We start from the raw sequence: 26,016 nt of genomic DNA, 5'->3' as shown, positions 1-26,016 counted from the left end.
TTGGGGCTCACGGTCCTTTACAGACGAGGTAACCGAGGCACAGAGAAGTGAAATGAATCGCCAAAGGTCACGGAGCAGACAAGTGGCAGGGCCAGGATTAGAACTCAGGTGCTTCTGACTCCCAGGTCACTTTAGGCCACGCTGCTTTCTCGTCTTCACAAGTCACCAGAGCAAGTTTAGCCAAAATGCGCTTTAAGCAGAGGATGTGTGTGTGATGGGCAGACAGAGACCCATCAGACCACACCAACAGATAACTCCTGAGTTTCCACCACTCCCAGTTCATTGTGGGCAGGGAACAATAATAATAATAATGTCGGTATTTGTTAAGCGCTTACTAGGTGCCGAGCACTGTTCTAAGCGCTGGGGGAGATACAGGGTAATCAGGTTGTCCCACGTGGGGCTCATACGCTTTTAATCCCCATTTTACAGATGAGGTAACTGAGGCACAGAGAAGTTAAGTGACATGCCCACAGTCACAGAGCTGACAAGTGGCAGAGCCGGGAGTCGAACTCATGACCTCTGACTCCAAAGCCCGGGCTCTTTCCACTGAGCCACGCTGCTTCTCCAATGTGTGCGTTTGTTGTAGTATTGTACTCTCCCAAGCACTCAGTACAGTGTTCTGCACACGGTAGGCGCTCAGTAAATACGACTGACTGAAAAGGTAACAGAAATACACAGAACATCAAGACCTCAAGCCCCACGTGGGACAGGGACTGTGCCCAACCTGATTATCTTATATTTACCCCAGTGCTTAGTACAGTACTTTGCACATAGTAAACGCTTAACAAACACCATAATTACGATTTATTGTATTTGATTTATTATCAAAGCACTCTCCAGGCAAGCCCCAGAGATATGGAGCCTAGCCAGGAATCACACTCTGGCGCTGCAAAAGAGTTAATTACATGTGATAAAATGTCGAGGTGAAGATGACTCAGAGCTTTTGGTGAGAACATTTAATTGTTAAAATGGTAATTAGCACATTGTTGACTGTATGTTCGATCAGGTAAATGGATGACTAATAGGGGAGCAGCAAGGTCTAGTGGAAAGAGCCTGGCCCTGGAATTGAAGGACCTGGGTTCTAATCCCTGCTCCGCTACTTGTCTGCTGTGTGTCTTTTCTCTTCTCTGGGCCTCAGTTGCCTCCTCTGTAAAATGGGATTAAAACTGTGAGCTCCAGGTGGGACAGGGACCGTGTCCAAATTGATTCGCTTATATCTACCCCAATGCTTCCACATGGTAAGCACTTAAGTACCACAATTATTATTAGATCAACTATAGCATACTTTATCACATAAAAATTATATGATTTTTGGTCAATTTTGGAGATCTTGGGAACATTTTATTGTGTTTTACAGTATTTCCTATGGAAAATTACTTTATAGGCTCATTGTCCTACCTCTCTTTTTTCATGGAATGAATTAGGAAGTGTTATCTGCATTTTTTTCAAGATTCTTTCTGCCTAATATTCTGTCATATTAATATCAAAATATTTCATTTAAGTTGTATTTAAGTATTCATAAATATTGAATATTTGGGAACTGAGGGGCAAGAGCACGGGCTTGGGAGTGAGAGGACGTGAGTTCTAATCCCCATTCCGCCACTTGTCTGCCGTGTGATGTTGGCAAGTCACTTTACTTCTCTGTGCCTCTCTTACCTCATCTCTAAAATGGGGATTAAGGTTGTGAGGCCCATGTGGGACAAGGACTGTGTGCGATGTGATTACCTTGTTTCTACCCCAGCACTTAGAATAGTGCTTGCCAAATAGTAAGCACTTAAATACCGTAATTATTAGTACAATTACTAGGGTGGGGGCCAAGACTTATCCAGGTAGGTAAATCTTAACCAGGAAGGTAAAATGATGATTTGAAAAAAATAACATGAAAGCCCTAAAATCTCTGTGCAGTCTAGGGAATGTTTGTTGCTTTGAATGGAAAACGTATCTATACATCTGGCTTCAGACTCCTCCATTTTTAGAGCAAGAGAGAACAATGGATGTCGAGGGGATTGGGACAAAGTTCAAGTCAGCAACTGTGTATTGAAATATTCTCATAGTGTCATTCTAATTTATTTAGAAAATTATGCCCAATTGCTGAAAAATATTGTTTCTGCCACTCCAGATGGTGGCATCACCATGACCAAAACGAGAAAAGAGATTCCTGCCGTCGAGATGTGCTGTGTGGACATGTATTGTGGTTCCCGTGTGCTTAATGCTTTACACAAAACAGGCACAATGATCACCCTTTGACAGCGGGGTGGGTCTGAAGCAAACTGACTGTAGATGATGTAAAGGAGGAAATGGAAGGATAAGGGAACAAAATTACTTTTTTTGCAATTCATGATAAAATACATGTAATGAGGATTAATGAGGTGAAATCAAAGAGGAGAAAAATTAGACTTAAGGAAGAGTCCTATTTGGTGGTCTAGTGAAACGTGGAATAGCTTCTTACAGAAACTCGTGCCACTGATAATTTAGGGGGGGTAAGAGCCAGAAAGCATAGAACAGAGTGCGCAGTGCAGTGCTCTGCACATAGTAAGCGCTCAATAAATATGACTGACTGAATGAATAATAATAATAATGGCATTTGTTAAGTGCTTACTAGGTGCCAAGCACTGTTCTAAGCGCTGGGGTAGGTACAAGGTAGTCAGGTTGCCCCATATGGGCTCACAATCTAAAATCCCCATTTTAGAGATAAGAAAACTGAGGCACAGAGAGTTAAATGAATTGCTCAAGGTCACAGAATAGGCACGTGCTGGAGTTTGGGATTAGAACCTGGGTTCCCTGACTCCCCGGCCCGTGCTCTTTCCACTAAGCCACACTGCTTGTGTGTGCAATGACAATGTGTTTGGGATTGCAGCCTTTTGCAGATGCATAGACAACTCTGGTTGAGTGGTAGTATTTATTGAGCATTTACTGTGTGCAGAGCAGTGTACTAAGCACTTGGGAGAGTACAATAACAACAGAGTTGGTAGACACAATCCCTGCCAACAAGGAACTTAGAGCCTCTGTTATAGTTTTAGAACTTTTCCACTCTGGCATTCCACCACTTGGGCTTGTCCCTGAATTTAATTTAAATGTCAAGTTGGAGGTTTCTCTAAGTATCTTAAGATAGGCCAGAGTAACAACTAAAACAACTCCACTGGTCAAAAACAGTGTCTTGGATAATACTTTTTTTTTTCCAAAATAGATGGTAACTGCACTGAGGAAATAGCCTTTCTTTTGAATGATTTAATAAGAACCTTCCAGTTCAATTTGCCTCCAACAGGGAGGCTTTTTCTGTGAAGGACTATATTGGAAAATGACCCATTAATTTAAATTTCAGGATGTCATTTACCAAGGGCCCGCTTGACTTTCATTTCAGATATTTTGTTTTTAGGGCTCCATAAGCTTGCCCGTTAAAATGATTTTGCCACTGTGATTTCACCTTAAAATGCATAATGGAGCCCCTCGGCATAGAATAAGCCATTAGCCAAGAAGCTGGACATGGTTTCTCCTATTAAGCAGAGTCGGGAATACTTCACCGATGTCTACATAGTGTAGCAAACATTCCCGGGAAATGGAAAACTCCTCACTCTCGAGTAATTCCTGTTAGGAAAGTGTCAGAACCCAGAAACCTAAGTGAACCAGAAATACCTGGAGTGCATCATTTCCTATTGGTAAGAATGCCATTTCATTTCGTCGTGGTACCTTTTCTTCGTCAACCTAAAAAAGGTCACTGAACATACTATAAAAATAAAGTTTTAACACGAAATCGCAGTTACCAATGAGGTGGAAGTTTGACCAAACTGTGAGCACATTTCTCCATAGGGAAAGAAAAATTTTGGTCAGTGAAGTTGTGGAAATTTCCAGTGAAATAAGAAGAATCACTTGTTTGTTTGTTAAGCTCTTGTTATGTGCCCGGCACTGTACTGAGCGTTGGGGTCGATACAAGGAAATCAGTTGCCTTGTCCCACATGGGGGTCACAGTCTCAATCTCCAATTTACAGATGAGGTAACTGAGGCACAGAAAAGTGAAGTGACTTGTCCAAGGTCACACAGGAGACGAGGGGCGGGACGGGGATTAGAACCCATGACCTTCTGACTCCCAGGCCCGTGGTCTGTCCACCAGGCCATGCTGGCACCCATTTGAGGCCTAGAGCGACCACTTCGTTATCAAAGACTTCAGAAAGAGAGCAATGAAATAAGAAAACAAAACCGAATATGCTGCCTTTCCTTTTTATTCCATTTCTGGGGGATGTGGGAAAGCCCGAAAAGATACACTTGAAGATTATTAACCACAGCTCCTTCAGTTAACAACTCCGAATGGATTTTAAATCACCAGACAACAGAAGACTTAGCAGTAAGCTGAGTTAAGTACTGCTGCAACCCCTGCAGGAGTTTAATTGTTTATTTTCTAAATAAATGGTATTGTACTTCCCCCCCACCATAAATCCTGCAGGCTTACTGATAAGACCATTGATGCTCAAAGAAAGGGTGGGGAGCAGGAAGAACTGCTGACTGCCTAAGAGATAATGTTGGTATTTGTTAAGCACTTACTATGTGCCGAGCACTGTTCTAAGCGCTGGGGTAGATACTGGGGAATCAGGTCGTCCCACGTGAGGCTCACAGTTAATCCCCATTTTACAGATGAGGTAACTGAGGCACAGAGAAGTGAAGTGACTTGCCCACAATCACACAGCCGACAAGTGGCAGAGCCGGGATTCGAACTCTTGACCTCTGACTCCCAAGCCCGGGCTCTTTCCACTGAGCCACGCTGCTTCTCTAAAGATTGCAACAGGGGCTTTAGGAAAATGATCCCAACTTCTCGGTCCTGCGAGCAGTGACCCCAAACTGGTATTTATTGAGCTTTTTACCATGTGCTGAACACCTGGAAGAAGACAATATTATAGAGTTGGTAAGCGCGGGGGGAGACGGATATTCATTCATTCAACAGAATTTATTGAGCGCTTACTATGTGCAGAGCACTGTACTAAGCGCGTGGAACGTACAAATCGGTAACAGATAGAGACAGTCCCTGCCCTTTGACGGGCTTACGGTCTAATCGGGGGAGACGGACAGACGAGAACAATAGCAATAAATAAGATCGAGGGGATGAACATCTCATTAAAACAGTAGCAAATAAATAGAATCAAGGCGATTCTATTTCTATTCAAGGCGACGGATACTGAAATACAGTCTCCGCCACCTGTCTACGTTTTAGGCAAGTCACTTCGCTTCTCTGTGCCTCAGTCACCTCATCTGTAGATGGGGAGTGAGACTGCGAGGCCTCTGCGGGGCAGGGACTGTGTCCAACCCCATTTGCTTGTAGCCACCTCAGCGCTCCATACAGTGCTTGGCACATAATAAGGGCTTAACAAATAGCATAATTATTATTTTTATTATATAGTACAAATAGGGGAATTAGTAGGGTATAAGGACGCGTACACGAATGCTGGGGGATGGGTTAGTATCAAAGCCCTGACAGGTATACAACCAAGTGCTTAGTAGATACAATGTGGTTGGGAATGCGTAGGGAAAATGAGAGCTTAGACAGGGAAGGCCTCTTGGAGGAGTTGTGTCATTTTAATAAGGCTCTGAACGGGATGGGGGTGGGGAGTGAGTATCTGTCAGATATGAAGAGGGAGGTCAGAGGGAGGACGTTCCTTCATTTGTATTTATTGAGCGCTTACTGCGTGCAAAGCTCCGTACTAAGATTTTGAGATGGGTCAGAGGTGGAATAGGTCAGATGGAGGTAATAATAATGATTGTCGTATTTGTTCAGCTACGTGGCGAGCACTGTATTCATTCAATCATTTATTGAGCACTTACTATGTGCAGAGCGCTGTAATAAACACTTGAGAGAGTAAAATATAACAACAACAACATTCCCTGACCACAGTGAGCTTACAGTCTGTTAAGCACTGGGGTAGATACAAGGCAATCCGGTACCACATGGGCTCACAGTTCAAGTAGGAGGAAGAAGAGGGATTAAATCCTCATTTTTGCGGTGAGGAAACTGAGGCACAGAGAAGTTAAGTGACTTCCCAAGATCACACAGTACAGACGTGGCAGAGGAGGAATTAGAACCCCGGTCCTCTGACTGCCAGGCCTAGTAAGCTCACTGAGGGCAGGGAACGCGTCTGCCGCGCGTCTCCCAAGTGCTTAGTACAGTGCTCTGCACATAGTATGTGTTCAGTAAATACCATTGACTGGTTGATTAATTAAGTTGGTATTAGAGAAACAAAGTGGGCAAGCTAGGTTGTACAGATTAATCGGGTATGCTAAGAGGGGAAGAGCAGTCTGGATACCTTAAAGCCAACGGTAAGGAGTTTCTGTTGGATGTGGACATAGAAATTTCCCACCTATCCACACACTCACACACATTACATTTTGTTTCTTTTAAAATATAAAGTGCCATGAGGCATTTTACTGGAAACGAAGCTCTAGTCTAGAAATGTTTCGTATTAAAGCGGGCTACATGAAATAAATTCTCAATCTGTAGTTTTTTTCTAATGACATCACAATTAGGTTTTCCAGTGAAAAGGTGCTGGGCAAGAGATAGTGTGGCTGTTCTACCACCACTCTCCTTTGTATTAAAAAAAAATAATAATGAGAGGTCTAGAGATGTTGCAAATCTATCCGTTTCTTACAGTCTATATTCTGTGCAAGTGTGGGAATAGAGACATACTGATTTCTGACTTTGAATGCCTCAAAAAGAAGAGAGAGAAATGAATAGGGAAATGAGAGAAATTTAATTATAAATTATGCATTTTCTGACATTTGGTGGCTTTACCTATTGGTGTCTGGCTGCATACCTTCAAAAAACTTCTAGTCAAATCAGCAGAATATTAAGAACCTTTTCTTTATTCCCTCATGCAAGGATTAAAGGATGATTCACGCATTCGGCAAAATAATATGCTTATATTTCTGGACTTAAGTTGGATTTAAATGAGCAGTAGTAGAGATTGTGGGTTAAAGCTTCTTTTTATACAAGGGCTCTGTGAAGAAATTTTTGTAGCTGTGCTGTGTCTATTTAGAATTTGAATTGCATTTTTATTGCAGCACTATTTTTAAACATTAAAGATGTGTCCGTAAGGTTTTATTCCAAGCTGAGAATTGGTACAGAAAATGTGGACCAAATCAACTTAATCTTTTTAAAATAAAATGGTACGGTAAAAACTTCCTGGGTATTTCAAACATATTGGTATTCCATCCTAACAAAATGTAATTTGTTTTCTTCACTGAACTATTGCTCATGGGCATTTGGAGAAACAAAATAAAATCTACCCAGCTATTTTATTCAATAAGTGGCTATTGTACACCCAGTTAACAGCACCTCCAAAGGGATTTTTGAAGGTGGACTAATTATGTGGACAAGCTTTATTTTATTTTATTTTTAAGCAGGGGACCCCTAACCTTCTCGGTTTACCTTTCGCTAGGATATCTGCGTTTGTCTACTGATAAAGATAATGTGTTGGCTAACCATTCAATTATACTTAAAAATATTTTCAGGGTTAATAGCTCTCTCCTTGTAAAGGTGGTGATGTTTAAAAGTGGCTTCTAGACAGGAAGAAATCCAAAAGAGAAACTCTCTCCTAGGATAAAAACTTGTATTTTTTTTTCCAAAAGAGGATGCTATATAAGGATAAATTTATCCACTGAGTATACGGCTTTCTGGAGTGGATGGTAGTAAATGATTATTCATTCATTCAATAGTATTTATTGAGCGCTTCCTATGTGCAGAACACTGTAGTAAGCGCTTGGAATGGACAAGAAGCAGCATGGCTCAGTGGAAAGAGCCCGGACTTGGGAGTCAGAGGTCATGGGTTCAAATCCTGGATCTGCCACCTGTCAGCTGTGTGACTGTGGGCAAGTCACTTCACTTCTCGGTGCCTCAGTTACCTCATCTGTAAAATGGGGATTAACTGTGAGCCTCACATGGGACAACCTGATGACCCTGTATCTACCCCAGCGCTTAGAACAGTGCTCTGCACATAGTAAGCGCTTAACAAATACCAACATTATTATACATCCTGAACGATTACATTAACCAAGGTAATCACGAAGCAGCAGGGCGCAGTGGATAGAGCATGGGCCTAGAAGTCGGCCCTACATTTATCTGCTCTGTGACCTTGGGCAAGTCGTTTCTCTGTGCCTCAGTTACCTCATCCGTAAAGTGGGGATTAAGACTGTGAGCCCCACGTGGGTCAACCCAATTACCTTGTATTTGCCCCAGAGCTTAGAACAGGCATTGACAACACAGTAACCTCTTAACATATACCATCATCATCATTCTAAATGGAGGGTGTCACCCTCTCTCCTTGGCAAAGCAGAAAACTGCGGAAGAGCACTACAGTGGATATAGATGATTCTTTACCTACAAGGAGAAAGTGATTAGTTTTTCAGTGGAAAGAGCCCAAGTCTGGGACCTTAGTTCTAATTCAGACTCTGTCATTTGCCTGCTGTGTGACTTGGGGGAAATCTAACTTCTTTGTGTCTCAGTTTCCTTATCTGTAAAATAGGGATTAAATGCCTGCTCTCGGCATCTTTGAGCCCCACGTGGGAAAGGATCTTTGTGAGATGTGATTGCATCTGCCCCAGCTCTTGACACAGAGGTCACTGTGGGCAGGGAATGTGTCTGTTTATTGTCGTATCATACTCTCCCAAGTGCTCAGTACAGGTCTCTGTGCACAGTAAGCACTCAATAAAAACAATTAAATGAATGACCAATAGCATAATTATCACTATTCACTGCAGGGAAAAAGAGGAGCTTTCTTATTCTGGGAAGGAAAGATAAGTTTGTATCCAGAATAATAAACCGTCTGTCTTTCAATATTCACAAGTCAGTCAATAATAGCTAGAAAAGCAGCATGGCTTAGTGGAAAGAGCCCGGGCTTGGGAGTCAGAGGTCCTGGGTTCTAATCCCAGATCTGCCACTCGTCTGCTGTGTGACCTTGGGCAAGTCACGTCACTTCTCAGTGCCTCAGTTTCCTCATCTGTAAAGTGAGGATTAAAAGTGTGAGCCCCACATCGGACAATCTGATTAGCCTGTAACTACCCCCGCGTTTAGAACATAGTAAGCGCTTAAATGTCATAATTATTTTAATATTTAGTGAGGGCCCATCATACATTAAGTACTGAACTCTGGGCTGAAATATCCAGAATTTAAATAATTGTCAACCCATCCACCCACGCAGTTGATTTCTTTTTTTGGTGGTATTTGTTAAGCACTTACAGTGTGCCAGGCACTGTACTAAACACTGGGGAAGATCCAAGATAATCAGGTTGGACACTGCCCATTTACCACATGGCGCTCACAGTCTTACTCCCCATTTTACAGGTAGAAATAGCGTGGCCTAGTGAAAAGAGGACGGGCCTGGGAGTCTGAGGACCTGGGTTTTTAGGCTCTCTTAGTTGCCTGCTGTGTGGCCCAAGGTAAATCATGTCACTTCTCTGTGCCTCAATTCCCTCATCTGTAAAACGGAGATTAAGACTGTGAGCCCCACGTGGGACCACTTCATTACCTTGTATCTACCCCAGAGCTTAGAACAGTGCTTGGCACATAGTAAGCGCTTAACAAATACCATCGTTATTATGACCTTGATCTTGTCCCTCTCCTCACTCCTTGCCCACATCCTTCCTCTGGCCTGGAACTCCCTCCCCCTTCATACCCAAAAGACATTCACTCTCCCCACCTTTAAACCCTTATTTAAGATCCCACCTCCTCCAAGAGGTCTTCCCCCAACTAAGCCCTCATTTCCTCTTCTCCCACTCCCTTCTGCATCTCCCTCGCACTTGGATTTGCCCCCTTTTCCCACTCCATCCTCAGCCCCTCAGCATCTACCTTACATATCTGTAATTTATTTTAATGTCTCAAAGTTCCCCGTGGGCAAGGAGCAGGTCTACCAAGACGGTTATATTGTACTCTCCCAACTACTTAGTAGAGTGCTCTGCATACAGTAAGAGGTCAGTGAATTGATTACCCCTTGATTGCTCACCTCTTTAAGATCTAGTGATGTACACGTGCTAAATCCATTGACAAACTAAAGAGAACAGAGGGCAGAAATAGGTTCCTAGAATACCAAAGAATCTTTTGTTAAAATGTGGCTTTCGGTTTGAAACAGGCAGTGAAACCAAGGGGTTATTTAAAGAACAATGTGACTTTTAGAAGTAAGGATTACTGTTGTCCTGCATAAAGACTTTTTCTTCTTTTTTTTGCTACCACGCTTGAGGGCATGAGCCCATAAATTCAGATCCCTGTGGGTTTTAGTAGATATGCAAGCTTGGAGCATGCCTGAAGCAAGTTAATGTACCAAAAAAAAGAAAGTTGACTATTCAGGCTGAATGTTTAAATGTCAGCTCGCTGCAAATTGTCCTTAATACATTCTAGCATCTCCCTGTTCGTGATTATTGTTAAAATTACCTGTGATGCATCAACGTGGGCTTCCGGGTGATTGACACTATTGACAGTTGGTAGGCTAAAACACAATGAACATTCTCGCTCTCAAAATCAAGTTAGAAGTTTATTTAGAAGCCAAAGCAGTTGAAAAATGCCTCTTCTCCTGGCAAATTTTCTAATCTCAAATGTTACTGGGCTCGAGTGATTTTATGGTAAAATTGGAAGTTTTAAATTCTAATTTTAATTGCACTGTGAATTATTGTAAAATGTTGGCATCCAGTTAACAGGTATATTCCTTAAAGGTGCTTCTGATTCCATGAAAACGAGCCCCTAATCTTTATCTTCCTATAATTTGACTTTCTGGTCTGCTTGGGTTCAGTTTTTTTGGGGGGTGGTCTAGCTGTTCCTTTGGCTTCTTTGTCATTCTCTTTCATGCAATCTTTCTTCCAGGTAGGAAAAGGCTAATTGACCCAGCTTTGTGCAAGTCAATTAAGAGTGGGCCCCAATTTCCAGATTAGTAGTTAACAGCACGTTAGCAGTTGTTGGGGAGAAGACAGAGAAAATAAATGCAAGTGTCAGAAGGCAGGAGGTCAAATGTTCAGCTCTGAAGTTCAATCGGAGTTCTAATAATAACAATAATTATGGTACTTGCATTTCAGTCAATCGTATTTACTATGTGCAAAGCACTGTCTTAAACGCTTGGGAGAGTACAACAGACACATTCCCTGCCCACAGTGAGCTCACAGTCTAGCAGGGGAGACAGACATGAATACAATATTCTAAAGTGTACTAAGTGGGACTGTACTAAGCACTGGGGAAGCTACAAGTTGATCAGGTTGGACATAGTCCCCGTCCCACGTGGGGCTCACACTCTTAAATGCCATTTTACAGATGAGATAACTGAGGCACAGAGAAGTTAAGTGATTTACCCAAGGTCACACAGCAGACATGTGATAGAGGCTGGGTTAGAACTCAGGTCCTTCTGACTCCCAGGCCCATGCTCAATCCACTAAGCCATGCTGTTTCTTGGATGGAGGTCCCCCCCGTCAAAAGTCAGCATCTCTGCTATCTCCCCAACAACGGCTAATGGAAGTTGGAGGAGAAAAAACCACTCACAATATCCATCTGAAGACATTTCCAGACCATGCTTGCTCTGATTATTTCCTATTTACGGCAGCCCTTAGTACAGTGCTTGGCATGTAGTAAGCTCTTAAATATCACAGTAGTAGTTATTTCCAATTTATGGTACTTTCATTAGACTTGAAAACTTTCGCTTAAACTCGCTGTGGGGAGAGTACGGTGCAACAGGGTACAGTGCTCTGCACGTAGTAAATGCTCAAAAAATACCATTAAATCATGAGATTAAGACTGGGGCGGATTAACAGAACACACCTCATTAGGACTAATAATATTGCCCACCCATTGTTCATAGCACGCCAAGGGGGAGATGGGCTTAGAAGTTCCAATCAGAAACAATCGATTGTATTTATTGAGGATTTACTGTGTACAGGGCACTGTACTAAACTTTAGGGAGAATATAACACAACGATATAACAGACACCCTCCCTGCCCACAATGACCTTACGGTTGCTATTAAAGCACACCTGATCTCACCATGCTACCTTTTTTTCCTGATAAATATCCAGCCTCTACTAAATTCTTTTATAATGAAATCTGGAGACATTTTATTTAATGAAGATAAATAGCGACAATGTTAACATTTTTAAATAAACATAGAAGCCCTCTGATAAAGAAACTGGAATCCCACTTTCTGCAATGCAATTGTCCTTTAAATTATTAAGTGGAACTTCTCAAATAGACTCCTAAAATATACAAACCAAACTGTCAACCTAAATTCCATGCTAAATGTTATTTTGGATTTATACTTCCAGAACACTTCATCACATTCAGGACATTTTAAAATTTAAATTACTGGGGAATGTTTAAGTGATACTAAAGAATAATAATTGTGTTTATTAAGCACTTATTATGTGCCAAGCACTTACTAGGTGCCAAACTTTAGGGTAGATACCAGATAATCAGGTCTCACATGGGGATCATAGTCGATGTAAGAGGGAGAACAGGTTTTGAATCCCCATTTTGCCCATGAGGGAAATAAGGTATAGAGAGGTTCAGTGGTATGCCCAAGGTCAACCAGCAAAGCAAGCGGCAGAGCCAGAATCAAAATTAATTAATTAATGGTGGCATTTGTTAAGCAAAGCACTGTTCTAAGCGCTGGGGGATACAAGGTGATCAGGTTGTCCCACATGGGGCTCACAGTTTTAATCCCCATTTTACAGATGAGGGAACTGAGGCACAGAGAAGTGAAGTGACTTGCCCAAAGTCACACAGCTGGTAAGCGGCAGATCTGGGATTAGAACCCATGACCATAAAACACAGGTCTTCCGATTCCCAGGCCCGTACATTTTCTCCTAAGCCACTCTGTTTCTAAAGAATGAGACTAGATACACTGACTAGAGCAGAGTGCTTCAGAGAAAAATCTAGCCAACATTTTCCACATAATTTTGGCAAATTTAATATTACTTCTCAGGGAGTTTTCTTACCATCACCCCAGGGAAAACTCTAATGGAAAATCCCTGATAAAAACTTTAAATTTACTCCCAAAATGCCCAAAGTCAGAGTCACCAAGGAATGAAGAGCACATTACTTGCTTCCTATGAGAAATGTGAGCAAAATCAAGGAAATTCACTGAGGAAAAAGCACTTGAAATTACAACTAGGTGATGGCAGACCCTGAGCTATCAGTCACAGCACAGAAATGAGATTTTGAAGCCACTGTTGATTCTTCTTTTAAATCATCTGTCAAATGGGGAGCCACACCAAAAAAGGCCAACCAGATGCCAGGGACGTCAGGAAAATATAGAACGAAAGGTTGTTTTGGCTCCGTACATATAGCCATGGAGAAGCAGCGTGGCATAGTGGAGAGAGCCCGGGCCTGGGAGCCAGAAGGTCCTGGGTTCTAATCCCAGCTCTGCCACTTCTCTGCTGTGTGACCTTGGACAAATCGCTCACTTCTCTGTGCCTCAGTTTTATTATCTGTAAAATGGGGATTAAGCCTGTGAGCCCCATGTGGGACAACCTGATTACCTCGTATCTACCCCAGTGCTTAGAACAGTGCTGGGCACATAGTAAGCGTTTAACGAATGCCAATATTATGGTTCCCTCTTGCTGGGAATATCATGTGAGGTTCTAGTCATAGGGTTTTGAGAAGGACAACTCTTCAAAGGTCAGTTAGAGGAAAGTGTAAGGATAAATGGAAAAATTTCCAACTTTAGACTAGAAAGATGAAGGGTGCGGGGGAAAGGTGTGACCTCTATAAAATCTATTTAAAAGTGTAGACAGGGCAAACAGATAACAATAATTAATAACTATTGTATTGATGCTTGGCAATAATAATAATGTTGGTATTTGTTAAGCGCTTACTATGTGCCAAGGCCCACATGAGGCTCAGTCTTCATCCCCATTTTACAGATGAGGTAACTGAGGCATAGAGAAGTCACTTGCCTAAGGTCACAGAGCAGACAAATGGCGGAGTCTGGATTAGAAGCCATGACTTTCTGACTCCCAGGCCAGTGCTCAGTCCACTATGCCTTGCTGTATGGTGTATTAAATCTCACAACAAAAGAATGAGTGGGTGCCCATCAAAATTTCCAGGTGTCAAGGCTCAAAGCCCAACATTTTCACATCCCCAACCTTTGTCTCTCCATCCCTAAGTTTCCCTGTTAAAAAAAAAATGCATTTATACAAGCCCCTTTTGAACCTGCTGATGTTTCTGGCTCACACAATTTCTGTATTAGCAACTCCTCTAGCATGCTCACGTGCTGAGTTATGAACTATGAAGCAGTGTGGCCTAGTGGATAGTGTGTGGGCCTGGGAGTCAGAGGGTTCTGGGTTCTAGTCCCTGTTCTGCCGCTCATAATAATAATAATGATGATGGTATTTGTTAAGTACTTACTACGTGCAAAGCACTGTTCAAAGCGCTGGGGTAGGTACAAGGTAATCGGGGTGTCCCACACAGGGCTCACAGACGTCATCCCCATTCTACAGATGAGGGAAATGAGGCACAGAGGAGTTAAGTGACTGGCCCAAAGTCACCCAGCTGACAAGCGGCAGAAGCGGGATTAGAATCCACGACCTCTATGCGCTGCGTGACCTTGGGGAAGTCACTTGTCTGTGCCTCAGTTATCTCAGTTGTAAAATGGGGTTTAAGAGTGTGAGCCCCACGTGGGACATGGACTGTGTCCAACCTGATTAGCTTATATCGACCCCAGCGCTTAGTACAGTGCCTGGCACACAGTATATACTTAAATATTATAAAAACAAAAATAAATAAAAAATATAAATATAAAAAAAAAATAAACAACACACTTCTTAACCCAATGCATGGGCATGCCACAGGAAATGTTAACACAGATATTGTGCAAGCCATAAATAGCAGCAGCTTCAAGAGGGGCTTCTTTAAATGCATAGCTCTTTGCCGAGAGAATTAGGGATATAGAGATAAAGGTTGGGATGTCAAGCAATACATTCCTAAATACTGGGTTGGATATCAAGTAGGGAAGCAGCGTGGCTCAGTGGAAAGAGCCCGGGCTTGGGAGTCAGAGGTCATGGGTTCTAATTCCGGCTCCGCCACTTGACAGCTGTGTGACTGTGGGCAAGTCACTTAATTTCTCTGGGCCTCAGTTCCCTCATCTGTAAAATGGGGATTAAGACTGTGAGCCTCATGTGGGACAATCTGATTACCTTGTATCTGCCCCAGCACTTAGAACAGTGCTCGGCACATAGTAAGTGCTTAACAAATGCCATCATTATTATAGCATAGCTCCGAGAGTGTTCAGGCTTGGATGGATCGCTGATTTGACCTTGAAAAGGCATTTTTTGAATCCTTAAGCAATAGCTGGGCTTCTATTAATGTACCAAATTCTACTTCAGATTATAATGTTAAGACTCTTTGGATCTCGGGGTGGGGGGGGGGATCTTTGAAAGGTTATGAATACTTTGTTGTTACACTACCTATTTGTGTGTTGAAGGCATCAGATTTTCTTATATTTACGCAGACTTAATGACCGAAAAATGTGAGGATAAATGATGATTATGGTGTGACCATATCCATTACCAACAAGAATTACAGGCCACCATACGGTGGTAACTCCTCTCCACACTGTAACTCTGACTTCCCAAATAGGCAGAGCAAAAATACAGGAGATTAGCCTTGAGAATGGGGCTTCTAAACATCCAGGGGGAATAAAACCTGACCATGCCTGTTTGTGACACGTATAAAACCTCACCATGCCTGATTGTGACATGTAGTAATTAAAAACTTTATCCTAATATTTGTCCCCAGGAATAATAATAATGGTATTTGTTAAGCACTGTAAAAATAATAATGTGGGTATTTGTTAAGCGCTTACTATGTGCAGAGCACTGTTCTAAGCGCTGGTGTAGACACAGGGAAATCAGGTTGTCCCACGTGAGGCTCACAGTTAACTGAGGCACAGAGAAGTTAAGTGACTTGCCCACAGTCACACAGATACCAAGTGGCAGAGCGGGGATTCGAACCCATGACCTCTGACTCCCAAGTCCGGGCTCTTTCCACTGAGCCACGCTGCTTCTCTGTAGTAGACACTGGGGTGTATACAATTTGAGGAGATCGGACCAGAGTCTCCATCTTACATGGAGTTAATGGTCTAAGGAGGAGGGAGAAAGGTCTTTCATCCCCATTTTATAGATGGGGAAAGTGAGGCACAATGAAGTGACCTGCCCAAGGTCTCAAAGCAGGCAAATCATAGGGCCAGGATGACAACCCAGTTTTCCTAACCTCCAGGCCTGTGCTCCTTCTGCTAGGCTATATAACATGTTGAGTTCATTAGACAGTCATTAGACAGAATTCATTAGACAGGGAAATAAGGTATTTCTCAAGGTTTCTCTGGCCTAGTTTCTTTGTTTCATCGGTGCTGCGGGCAGACTAGAAAGACGCAAGAATGCATTAGGAGTAGTCGCCATCTTGGGAGGTCAAGAGTGTGAGTTGAAAGCAGCTTTACTCAATAAATCAGTGGTAATATATTGAGCACTGGTAGGACAGGTTTTGGGAAGAGGCTGAGTCAGGGAACAATAATAATAATAATAATCGTGGCATTTGTTAAGCACTTACTATGTGCCAGCCACTATTTTAAGTGCTGGGGTAGATATAAGCAAATAGGGTTGGACATAGTCCCTGTCTCACATAAGGCTCATAGTCTTCATCCCCACTTTACAGATGAGGTAACCGAGGCAGAGAGAAGCGATTTGCCCAAGGTCCCACAGTAGGCAAGTGACGGAGCTGGGATTAGAACCCAGACCCTACGAGCTTCCAAACTCTGTCCACTAGGCCACGTTGGGAAGCTTCCCATCACTGCAGGGACGGGGAAAGGATTCCATCACGTGTTTTCTCAGGGTATGACTAAAATTGCATCCTCAGCTAAACTGGGGGAAGATTTCTCTACTTGGCTCAAGCCCAGAGAGGTTCCATAAATTCTCAGTAGAAGACCGTGCTGCCGTATGCTTTAACGTAATGCAGGAAGTGAGAGGATGCTAGCCCTTTTCATCATGAGGTAGTATTTGACTGAGCACTTTCAAGCAGACGTGAGTGCAATCGGCACAGTGAATTTAAACTCCAAAAAAACCAATATCCTGGTGAATTTATTTCTCAGCATTTCCCTTCCAGACCCCTAAGAAGTCCCAATGTAAAAACTCTACCTTTTCTCTGCAAACAAATGTCTGGTTGTTTCAGGTAAGGAAAATGTGCTCCTCTCTAATCTTTAATTATAAAATGGGGAATAATGGTACGTCGTCAGATTGGGCCACCAATTGGAGGTCATAAATTCATTTTTAAGTGGAAATCTGGAAGACCAAAGGGCTGAACACATAAATTCGGACTGGATTAAAATGAGCGATATGAATATACCCAGCCAACAAAAGAGCGAAGTTTAGGATTTAAGCAAGTGTGAAGGCTGAACCACAATAATCTGTAAAATTCACTCCAAATCATCCTTAATTCATCAAACAGTGATTACTTTGAAAATTCCTACTGACTTGGTCAGAATGTCAGAGTACCAGTTATCGAGAAAAGTTATCTGTGTCTGCCTTTCCATCCTCTTGGGGTTATAAATACTTATTCCACTGAGATTAGAGCATCTTTGAAATTCTAAATGGTTAGAAAGGCAGGAATGTATGTTCACGATTCAGTGCTCCTTCCCCACACATATTCACTTTCCAATTCAAAATCTTATTTTTTTTCCGTAAGCACATTTGAACGTTCGAATACCAACTTAGTGACTTTAAGCCTTCTTTCTTTCCGTAACACCATCAGCATACGCATCCAATGCTTTTCTGTGCCCGTCCTTATAAGCTGTTTGATGAAGCTGAAGCGCTTGAGTAAAGGCAAAAATAGCAAAGTAATCCTGCTCTATTTAAACCGTTGTTTATGAAAAAAGACCGTGTAGAGAACAGAACATTCTAGTGCTGCTTCATTTCTGTCTTTAAACACTGAAGAGCAGTAATGTGTTTGTCGTGATATGTTCCCAGGAAAAAAAAAAGACTCATCATAACTTCACTCTATTTCCCCAGTGAGTCTCTAACCAGTTCAAAATCTGAACCACCTGATTTTTTAAAGCAGCAACTTTAAAATTTTGTGCAAGATATGGTTTTTGCTAATAATGTTGTGGGGAAAAATTGCGTGTAAAATATTTTCTTCAGAGCTTTTCACGTTAAAAAAGATATGTGATTTGAATATTTGATTTCTAGGCTTATGATTACATTGCTTTAATGTCTCTTGTTTCTGTACAAGTGACGATAGAACTTTCTGGTTTTAGAAGAAATGACAAGGTAGTCAGCGAAACACAGACCATTATTTCCCAAATGGTCCTTCCAGTTGATAGAGAGATGATGTCACTGTAATGACTAAGGTAAAACCTGTTTCTTGGGAAGCAGCTCGGCCTAACGGATAGAGCCCGGGCCTGGGACTCGGAATGACCTGGAATCTGATCCCGGCTCTGCCATCTGTCTGTTGTGTGACCTTGGGCAAATCGCTTCACTTCTCTGTGCCTCAATTACCTCATCCGGAGAATGGAGATGAAGACTGTGACCCCATGTGGGACATCGACCGTGTCCAACCCAAACAGCTTTGTGTTTACCCCAGTGCTTAGAACAGGGCTTGCCGCTTAGTAAGGGCTTAACAAATACCAGCATCCTTAATATTATTCAGTGCTCTAGAGAGCACAGAGGTGATGCAAGGACTGCAAGAATGATGTACATTCCTTCTTCTACTACGTTCTTCTAGACTGTGAGCCCCTTGTTGGGTAGGGATCGTCTCCGTTGCCGAATTGTACTTTCCAAGCTCTTAGTATAGAGCTCTGCACACAGTAAGCGCTCAATAAATACGTCCGAATGAATGACTGAATGTACAATAGCAGGGGCATGAACCGAGGAGCCGCAAAGCAAAAATGATAATTGTTATTGTATTTGTTAAGCGCTTGCTATGTGACAGGTACTGTACTAAGCACTGGGGTGGGTAGAGAAGCAGCGTGGCTCAGGGGAAAGAGCCCGGGCTTGGGAGTCAGAAGCCATGGGTTCAAATTCCGGCTCTGCCACTTGTCAGCTGTGTGACTGTGGGCAAGTCACTTCACTTCTCTGTGCCTCAGTTACCTCACCTGTAAAATGGGGATTAAGACTGTGAGCCTCACGTGGGGCAACCTGATTACCCTCTATCTACCCCAGCGCTTCGAACAGTGCTCTGCACATAGTAAGCGCTTAACAAATACCAACATCATTATTATTACTACAGCATAGCAGCAGTTTGGATAGAGAAGAAGGGTGGACAGAGTCCCTGTCCCAAATGGGGCTCACGATCTTAATCCCCATTTTACAGATGATATAACTGAGGCACAGAGAAGCCAAGTGATTTGCCCAGAGTCACGCAGCGGACAAGTGGCGGATCTGAGATAAGAACTCAGGTCCTTCTGATTTCCAGGCTCATGCTCTATGCGCTGATTGATTGCGAAGGAAAGCCCTAGGAGAAGCCTTGTTTCAACAGGTGAAAGAATATACACATTAAGCCTGCTTGCCTTTTCAATCCCAGAGAGAAAGCAATAGCTACTGTGGCATTTCCAGCAGTTGCTGCAAACTACCCCCGTCTCCTCTTCTAAATGACTCTTCCCAAATGGGCACCCAAAAAGACGGCTCGCTTGCCCTCACAATTTGGGGCCAGCCTGTCTGTACTCCAGGCCGAGCCAAACCAGAGGCTACCCATGGGTTCAGCGGGGAAAGCGGATGGGGCTGAAGGCATGTAGAAAAGTTTGAAATGTTTTCTCTCGGTAAAGTGGATAAGGTATTGTCAGTGTTCCCTCATTAGGCTTGGAGGTGAGATTGAAAAATTCACCACAACAAAGAGTTTGCCCATTTAAATCAGATTGCAAAGTCCTGGAAGGCAAGAACCATGACTTTTAATAAAAATATTAAGTGCTTACTATGGACCAAGCACTGTGCTAAGGGCTGGGGTAGATACAAGATTATCAGGTAGAACTGTCAAACGGGGCTCACAATCTCTGTGGGAGGGAGAACACGATTTGAATCCCCTTTTTTTTTTTTTTTTTAACAGATGAGGAAACTGAGGCCCAGAAAAGTTTAGTGATTTGTCCAGTATCACGCAGCCGGCAAGTGGCCTAGTCAGGATTAGAACCCGGCCCTCTGGTTTCCCAGACCTGTGCTATTTCCACTAGGCCATGCTGCTTCCACTGTACCCTTCAAGCCTTTAATACAGTGTTTGGCACACAACAGGTGCCCAATAAAAACTACTGAATGTCTAATCAGATGAGACGGGCTCTATTAAACTTAGCTGGATGCTAAAGAGGTCAGGTTTCTTCACTGCAGATTTGGATCCACCAGAAGGTTCTACTTCATCTGTGTGGAAACGCAAAGACTTTGTGATGTTACTTAGAAAGACCTCCCCGACTCCCCAAACCCTGAACGTTCTGTTGTCCGGGTCGACCGATGAACCCCATCTTCCCAAATCTCTTAACCATCTCCGCCTGTCGATTTGCTTGCCGCCTTCTAGATGTTTGCCCAACGTCAGTTCCTCGGGTTCAGTTTAATAGGTATAATCAAATGTATTCACTTTCCCGAAAGCACTGGCACGGGTTTATAATCACTTCTTGGAAATGATCTAGCCACAATGCAACACAACAAATTAGACTAATCATATGGTAAGTATTTACTTCATCCTATGTTTGTTCCAGCTAGAAACAGAAATTGTCTCGGTAATTGTATGCAAATCTCCTTGCCGAAATCATCACGAGAAAATTATGTATTACCACCTCTTTTCTCTCAGAAAAGTACAGAAGTAACCTTTTCGAATCAAAGGAAATGACTAGCCCTAGCTTTGTATATAACACAAATAGTATTATTTACAGTAAACAGCTTGGCGTGTGAAAATAAACATATTTTACATGTCGTGCACTGCTTCAGTATGTAATTTACGGTGGCAGTGAGGGAAATACGTGACATTATTAATGAGATCTGCAGGATCTAAATTTAGAGACAGTTTGGTTTAGACACACAGGGTGGGAGATTTATGATAAAATACTTAAACTATAATCTGACCTATCAATCAATGGTTTTTATTGAAGGCTTACTGGATTTAGAGTGCCAAGAGAGAACAATACTATAGTCTATTGGAGGAATTTACAAGGTTCACAACCACAAGACTACGTAGAGAGTTGGTTTATTCTGTTTTCCTTTTAATCTTATTTCTTCAAAGACTTCAGTTTTGCCTTTATAAAGCAAATACCTTTCAGTGACAAGGCCAGAGCTTCAAGTGTTCTCAAGAAGTTTGTCAAACAATGTCTACTTAATTTCACACGCTCCTCAGCGGCTGTCTAGTCCCGGATGGAAATAAACGATCATTTATTTTAACGGAAGGAAAATGACTTGTACCCTCCGAAGACGGACATACGTAAAATAAATAAATAAATCCCCATATGTCAAATGTTATTCCTGGGAACACTCATGAGGCTGGAAAAGTTCCTCCATATGTAATAATTCACAAAGCGCTGCTGATTTAATTTTGGGTTAGAGTTCTAAAATTGTCTGCTTGAAGAAAAAAGCTTCAGGTTGCTGGAATTAGAAAAGACAAAATGAAATATAGATGCAGTTGGTCATAGCATATCTTGCATTTCTGAAAGCAGATTGACAGAAGCACCCGGTTTTCTAGGAATCTGAGTCCAGAGAAGCGGCGTGGCTCAGTGGAAAGAGCCCGGGCTTGGGAGTCGGAGGTCCTGGGTTCGAATCCCGGCTCTGCCACTTGTCAGCTGTGTGACTGTGGGCAAGTCACTTCACTTCTCTGTGCCTCAGTTACCTCCTCTGTAAATTGGGGATTAAAACTGTGAGCCTCACGTGGGACAACCTGATCACCTTGTGACCCCCAGTGCTTAGAACAGTGCTTTGCACATAGTAAGCGCTTAACAAATATCACAATTTATTTATTTTTTATCCCAGAACATCTGCATGTTTTAATTGTCATATTTGATGGCTAGATTATTAAATGAGCATATATCTAATCAAGTTCAAAGAAAATTCATAATAATCACATTCCCTGTCCACAACACATTTACAGTCAAGAGGGGAATAATTGTGGTTTTCGTTAAGCATTTATTATATGCCAAGCACTGTGCTAAATGCTGGGGCGAAGCAGCAGAGCCTAATGGATAGAGCAGGATCCAGCTCTGCCACTCATCTGCTGTGTGATCTTGGAGTAGTCACTTCACTTCTCTGTGCCTCAGTTTCCTCAGCTGTAAAATGGGGATTAAGACTGTGAGCCCCATGTGGGACGGGGAATGGGTCCAACCCGATTGCTTGTAGCTACCCAGTGCTTAATACGGTACCTGGTACGTAGTAAGCACTTAAATAACTCAATAATAATTTACTATTTTACAATACGATCAGGTCACACCTAAGCAGGAAAGAGACCAGATATTCAATCCCCATTCTGCAGATGAATCTATGTCTTTCACTTTTACTGTATTCTCCTAAACAACTAAATAGTAATAATAATAACGATGGCATTTGTTAAGCGTTTACTATGGGCCAACCACTGTTCTAAGCACTTGGGGTGAGGCAAGGTAATCAGCTTGTCCCACATGGGGCTCACAGACTTAATCCCCATTTTACAGATGAGGTAACTGAGGCACAGAGAAGTTAACTGACTTGCCCACAGTCACACAGCTGACAAGTGGCGGGGCTGGGATTAGAGTCCATGACCAGCAATGCTTTTCACACAGTAGGTGGTCACTAGATATTGTTACCGATGGGGATGAAGGATAAACATCTTGTAGTTATCGTGAATATTCTCCAAAAACCTAGCGCAGTTCTGCCCCTGAGGTCATGTAGTGTTCCTCCATCAGGAACAGGCCATCTCTTTGTAGCAACCTTCAATCATGAAGGGTAAGGTGGTTTTGAAGTTCTAAATTTCGGTACGTGGCTGTCTCTCAAGTCCATCGTACCCACCACCGTTTGAAAACCAACGTTGCCTCGAGTGAGAGGAGAAAGAACAAATGATCTGCCTGAGCCTTAAGCTCTCCCCAAAGCCAGTGAGGCTAAGAGTTGGTAAATTAAGCAGTTGATGGAATCCAGCCGCAATTTTTCACTCAAATACCCGAAAGGACCTGCTTTTAGTGGTTTTTTTTGTTGTTTTTTTTGAAGGATACTCGATACTTCAAGCAATCATGGAAAAAGCGGGACAAAACGGTTGGCAGGTCAGTGCCATTTGCGTGGAGAACTTTAACGACGCCAGCTACAGGCGACTTCTAGAGGATCTGGACCGAAGACAAGAAAAGAAATTTGTAATAGACTGTGAAATAGAGAGACTTCAGAATATTTTAGAGCAGGTAAGTCTGCCTGATGTCACTGTAACCCAGTGAAGTCTGAGTCAGGAATTCGGGTGAGCCAATCTGTTCAAACATTTTATGCTTTCCCCTAATGGTTTAGTCTGGAAAGTGAGAGGAGGGAGAAGGAAAGAGGAAAGTGCAGTGTGGTAAGTACTTGGTTGGGGCCCTGAGATTAAGATGAAAAGCTTATGATGAGTTCTGACCGAATGATATTTAGGCCTTGAAGGCTAGCAAAGCAGTTTCCTTAAGAGTGTATCTGTCCAGAGTGTGGCTATCTGAGTCATCAGAAATCAGAAATGGTGCCAGTTTTTAGTTTTGACCCAGGCTTCGTACACAATTTCGGGCAAAAGATCTTCAAGTCATTTGATAGGTTGCATGTCCACCTTCAAAATATTAAACACTGTGTTAATATGTAAGGAAATTTTTTGCGAATGGGGAATGAACAACACTGAATCAAGTGCTATAGATCTACTTCAAAATATAATCAATTTTCCCGAAAGAATAACACAATCAAGTGCTATAGATCTACTTCAAAATATAATCAATTTTCCCCAATTTTGAGGAGAGTGCAAATTCAGTAATTGTATTTACTCACAGTAACTGTCTCCGTGGCATCATTTCCCCATCATCCAGGATTTTTTTTTAAAAGGAAGTTAAAGCGGTTTGGCTTTGTGGAAAGAGCAGATGCTTGGGAGGCAGAGGACGTGGGTTCTAATCCTGGCTCTGCCACTTGTCTGCTGTGTGACCTTGGGCAAGCCACTTAACTTCTCTGTGCCTCAGTGACCTCATCTGGGAAAGGGGGATGAAGACTGGGCGCCCCACGTGGGGCAACCTGCTTACCTTGTATCTACCCCAGCGCTTAGAAGAGTGCTTGACACATAGTGAAGCACTTAATTACCACAATTATTATTATTTTATAATTAGGAACACCGGCATGCACTGGGGTAAGAAGAGTCAGTCAATTATTAAGTGCTTACTGTGTGCAGAGCACTGTACTAAGCGCTTGGGAGAGTACGAAATAACAGTATAAAACTCCCCGCCCACAACAGGCTTAGAGGAGAAGGATCAGAACACACAAACACTGTTAATATGGACTCCTATTTATTCACCCCAGACTTGTGAATTCTGGGCTAGAATGAGAGGAAGGGAAGGATGATTACCGTGATTCAGTGAGGGCCTCTTTCCCTCATTCATTCAATCGTATTTATTGAGCGCTTACTGTGTGCAGAACACTGTACTAAGCGTTTGGAAAGTACAGTTCAGCAGCAGATAGAGACGATCCCTACCCAACAACGGGCTCCTGCATGCACCACTTGAGAGAGTGCACTAGAAGAGATTCAAGTCTCAAGTGTCCTCTTCCTTTACCCGTCCTTGTAGCTTCCTTTTATGATCCTCCCCTATTTTGAGGTAGCAAAACTTATGCCCAAAGCGTGCCACTTATTCCAGTGAATACGGTGAACGTAAAGGCATCACAAGCCGGAGCTTAGAAGGAATCTGTGTGTTTCTTCAACTCTTTTCTTCCCCTCGTAGTCCCCAACAGCTGAACTCGCCTTCCAAAATACAAGGAAATTATGAGCTCAATTCAATTTCAAAAACCCAGTAAAAGCTCCCATTTGTCAGCCAAATTTGAATACCTCCTTAAACAAGGCAGGGAAATGGAATGGCATTACTGTCAATGATTTAAATTTACAGGAAAATATATTGAAGCAATAAATATTCCCATAACCCTGGATAGTGTGAAAAATTCTGAAAGTCTGGGTTGAGGGGGGTCTAGTACTGGTTTTCAAAAAAAAAAATGCAGTAAGTGATTGCCATCTAGTGGTTTAAAATGTTTGCTTAGCCTCATGGATCCTCAAGGTTGATGTACCTCCAGTGAACGCGATTTGGATTTGTTGCGTGGAACTTTCAACGCTCTTCATTTTCAAACAATTATTGATAAAATGCTCTTAAAATTTCCAAATGGTTTTCCAGGGTAACGCTCGGTCTTCGGCGGTACAAAGCCTACTCAAAACCGACCTACCGTCTTTCCGAACGGGCCTCGTTCTAGCCGGAATGGTGTAATGAATGGAAAGGGCATGAGCCTGGGAGCCGGAGGGTTTGGGTTCTAATCCCAGCTCTGCCACCTGCTTGCCCTATGATCTTGGACAACTCATTTAAATTCTCTGTGCCTCAGTTTCCTCATCTGTAAAATGGGATTTAATACCCGATCTCCCTCCTACTTCAACTCCCCATGTGAGACAAGTAGTGTGTGTCCTACCTGATTTTCTTGTCTCTTCCCTAGTCCTTATTGCAGCATCGGGCACACAGTAAGAACTTACTATTATGGAACTTTCAAATGACTAAAATGAGTTCAGCCACCATGAAACTGAGAACATTTGTGTTTTGTTTTTCACTAGCGCATGCACAACCTCTCCTCCTTTTTATTTGCCTCTGTGAGTTCCTCTGCCTTGTCAAATATCCATTGTAGAGAATATCTGAGAGCATTGGGTGCCATAACTCAGTCATCTCAACCATAGTATTGTGAAGGATGTATTCTTCTTATGGTGAAGATCAGTTCCATAAATTCAAGGTCCCCTTTCCTGAGGTTATGTTTATCTTTTAATCAGGTACTGGTTTGTTTGTCTTTTAATATCTGGCCTTAAAGGAAACTCAGGTTTTAATTTTCCTAAAGTCATTCATGAGTAGGTTGGTTTTCTAAGAT

The 26,016-nt window shown here is 42.5% G+C and overlaps 1 protein-coding gene across 7 annotated transcripts in view; it reads left to right on the top strand.

Moving 5' to 3' along the window:
* The window catches only part of GRIA4 (glutamate ionotropic receptor AMPA type subunit 4), a 244,609-nt gene that overhangs the window by 125,879 nt on the left and 92,714 nt on the right, over positions 1-26,016 (top strand). For all 7 annotated transcript variants that reach the window (XM_029047881.2, XM_029047882.2, XM_029047884.2 and 4 more), the window contains exon 4: positions 23,131-23,315. In XM_029047881.2, coding sequence (XP_028903714.1) covers positions 23,131-23,315 — 185 coding nt within the window. The remainder of the gene's footprint in view (positions 1-23,130; positions 23,316-26,016) is intronic.

The sequence above is a fragment of the Ornithorhynchus anatinus genome, chromosome 20, assembly GCF_004115215.2.
Source record: "Ornithorhynchus anatinus isolate Pmale09 chromosome 20, mOrnAna1.pri.v4, whole genome shotgun sequence".
Classification (NCBI taxonomy): Eukaryota; Metazoa; Chordata; class Mammalia; order Monotremata; family Ornithorhynchidae; genus Ornithorhynchus; species Ornithorhynchus anatinus.
Note: the sequence above shows the minus strand (reverse complement) of the source record. Positions and strands in the feature narration are given on the sequence as shown.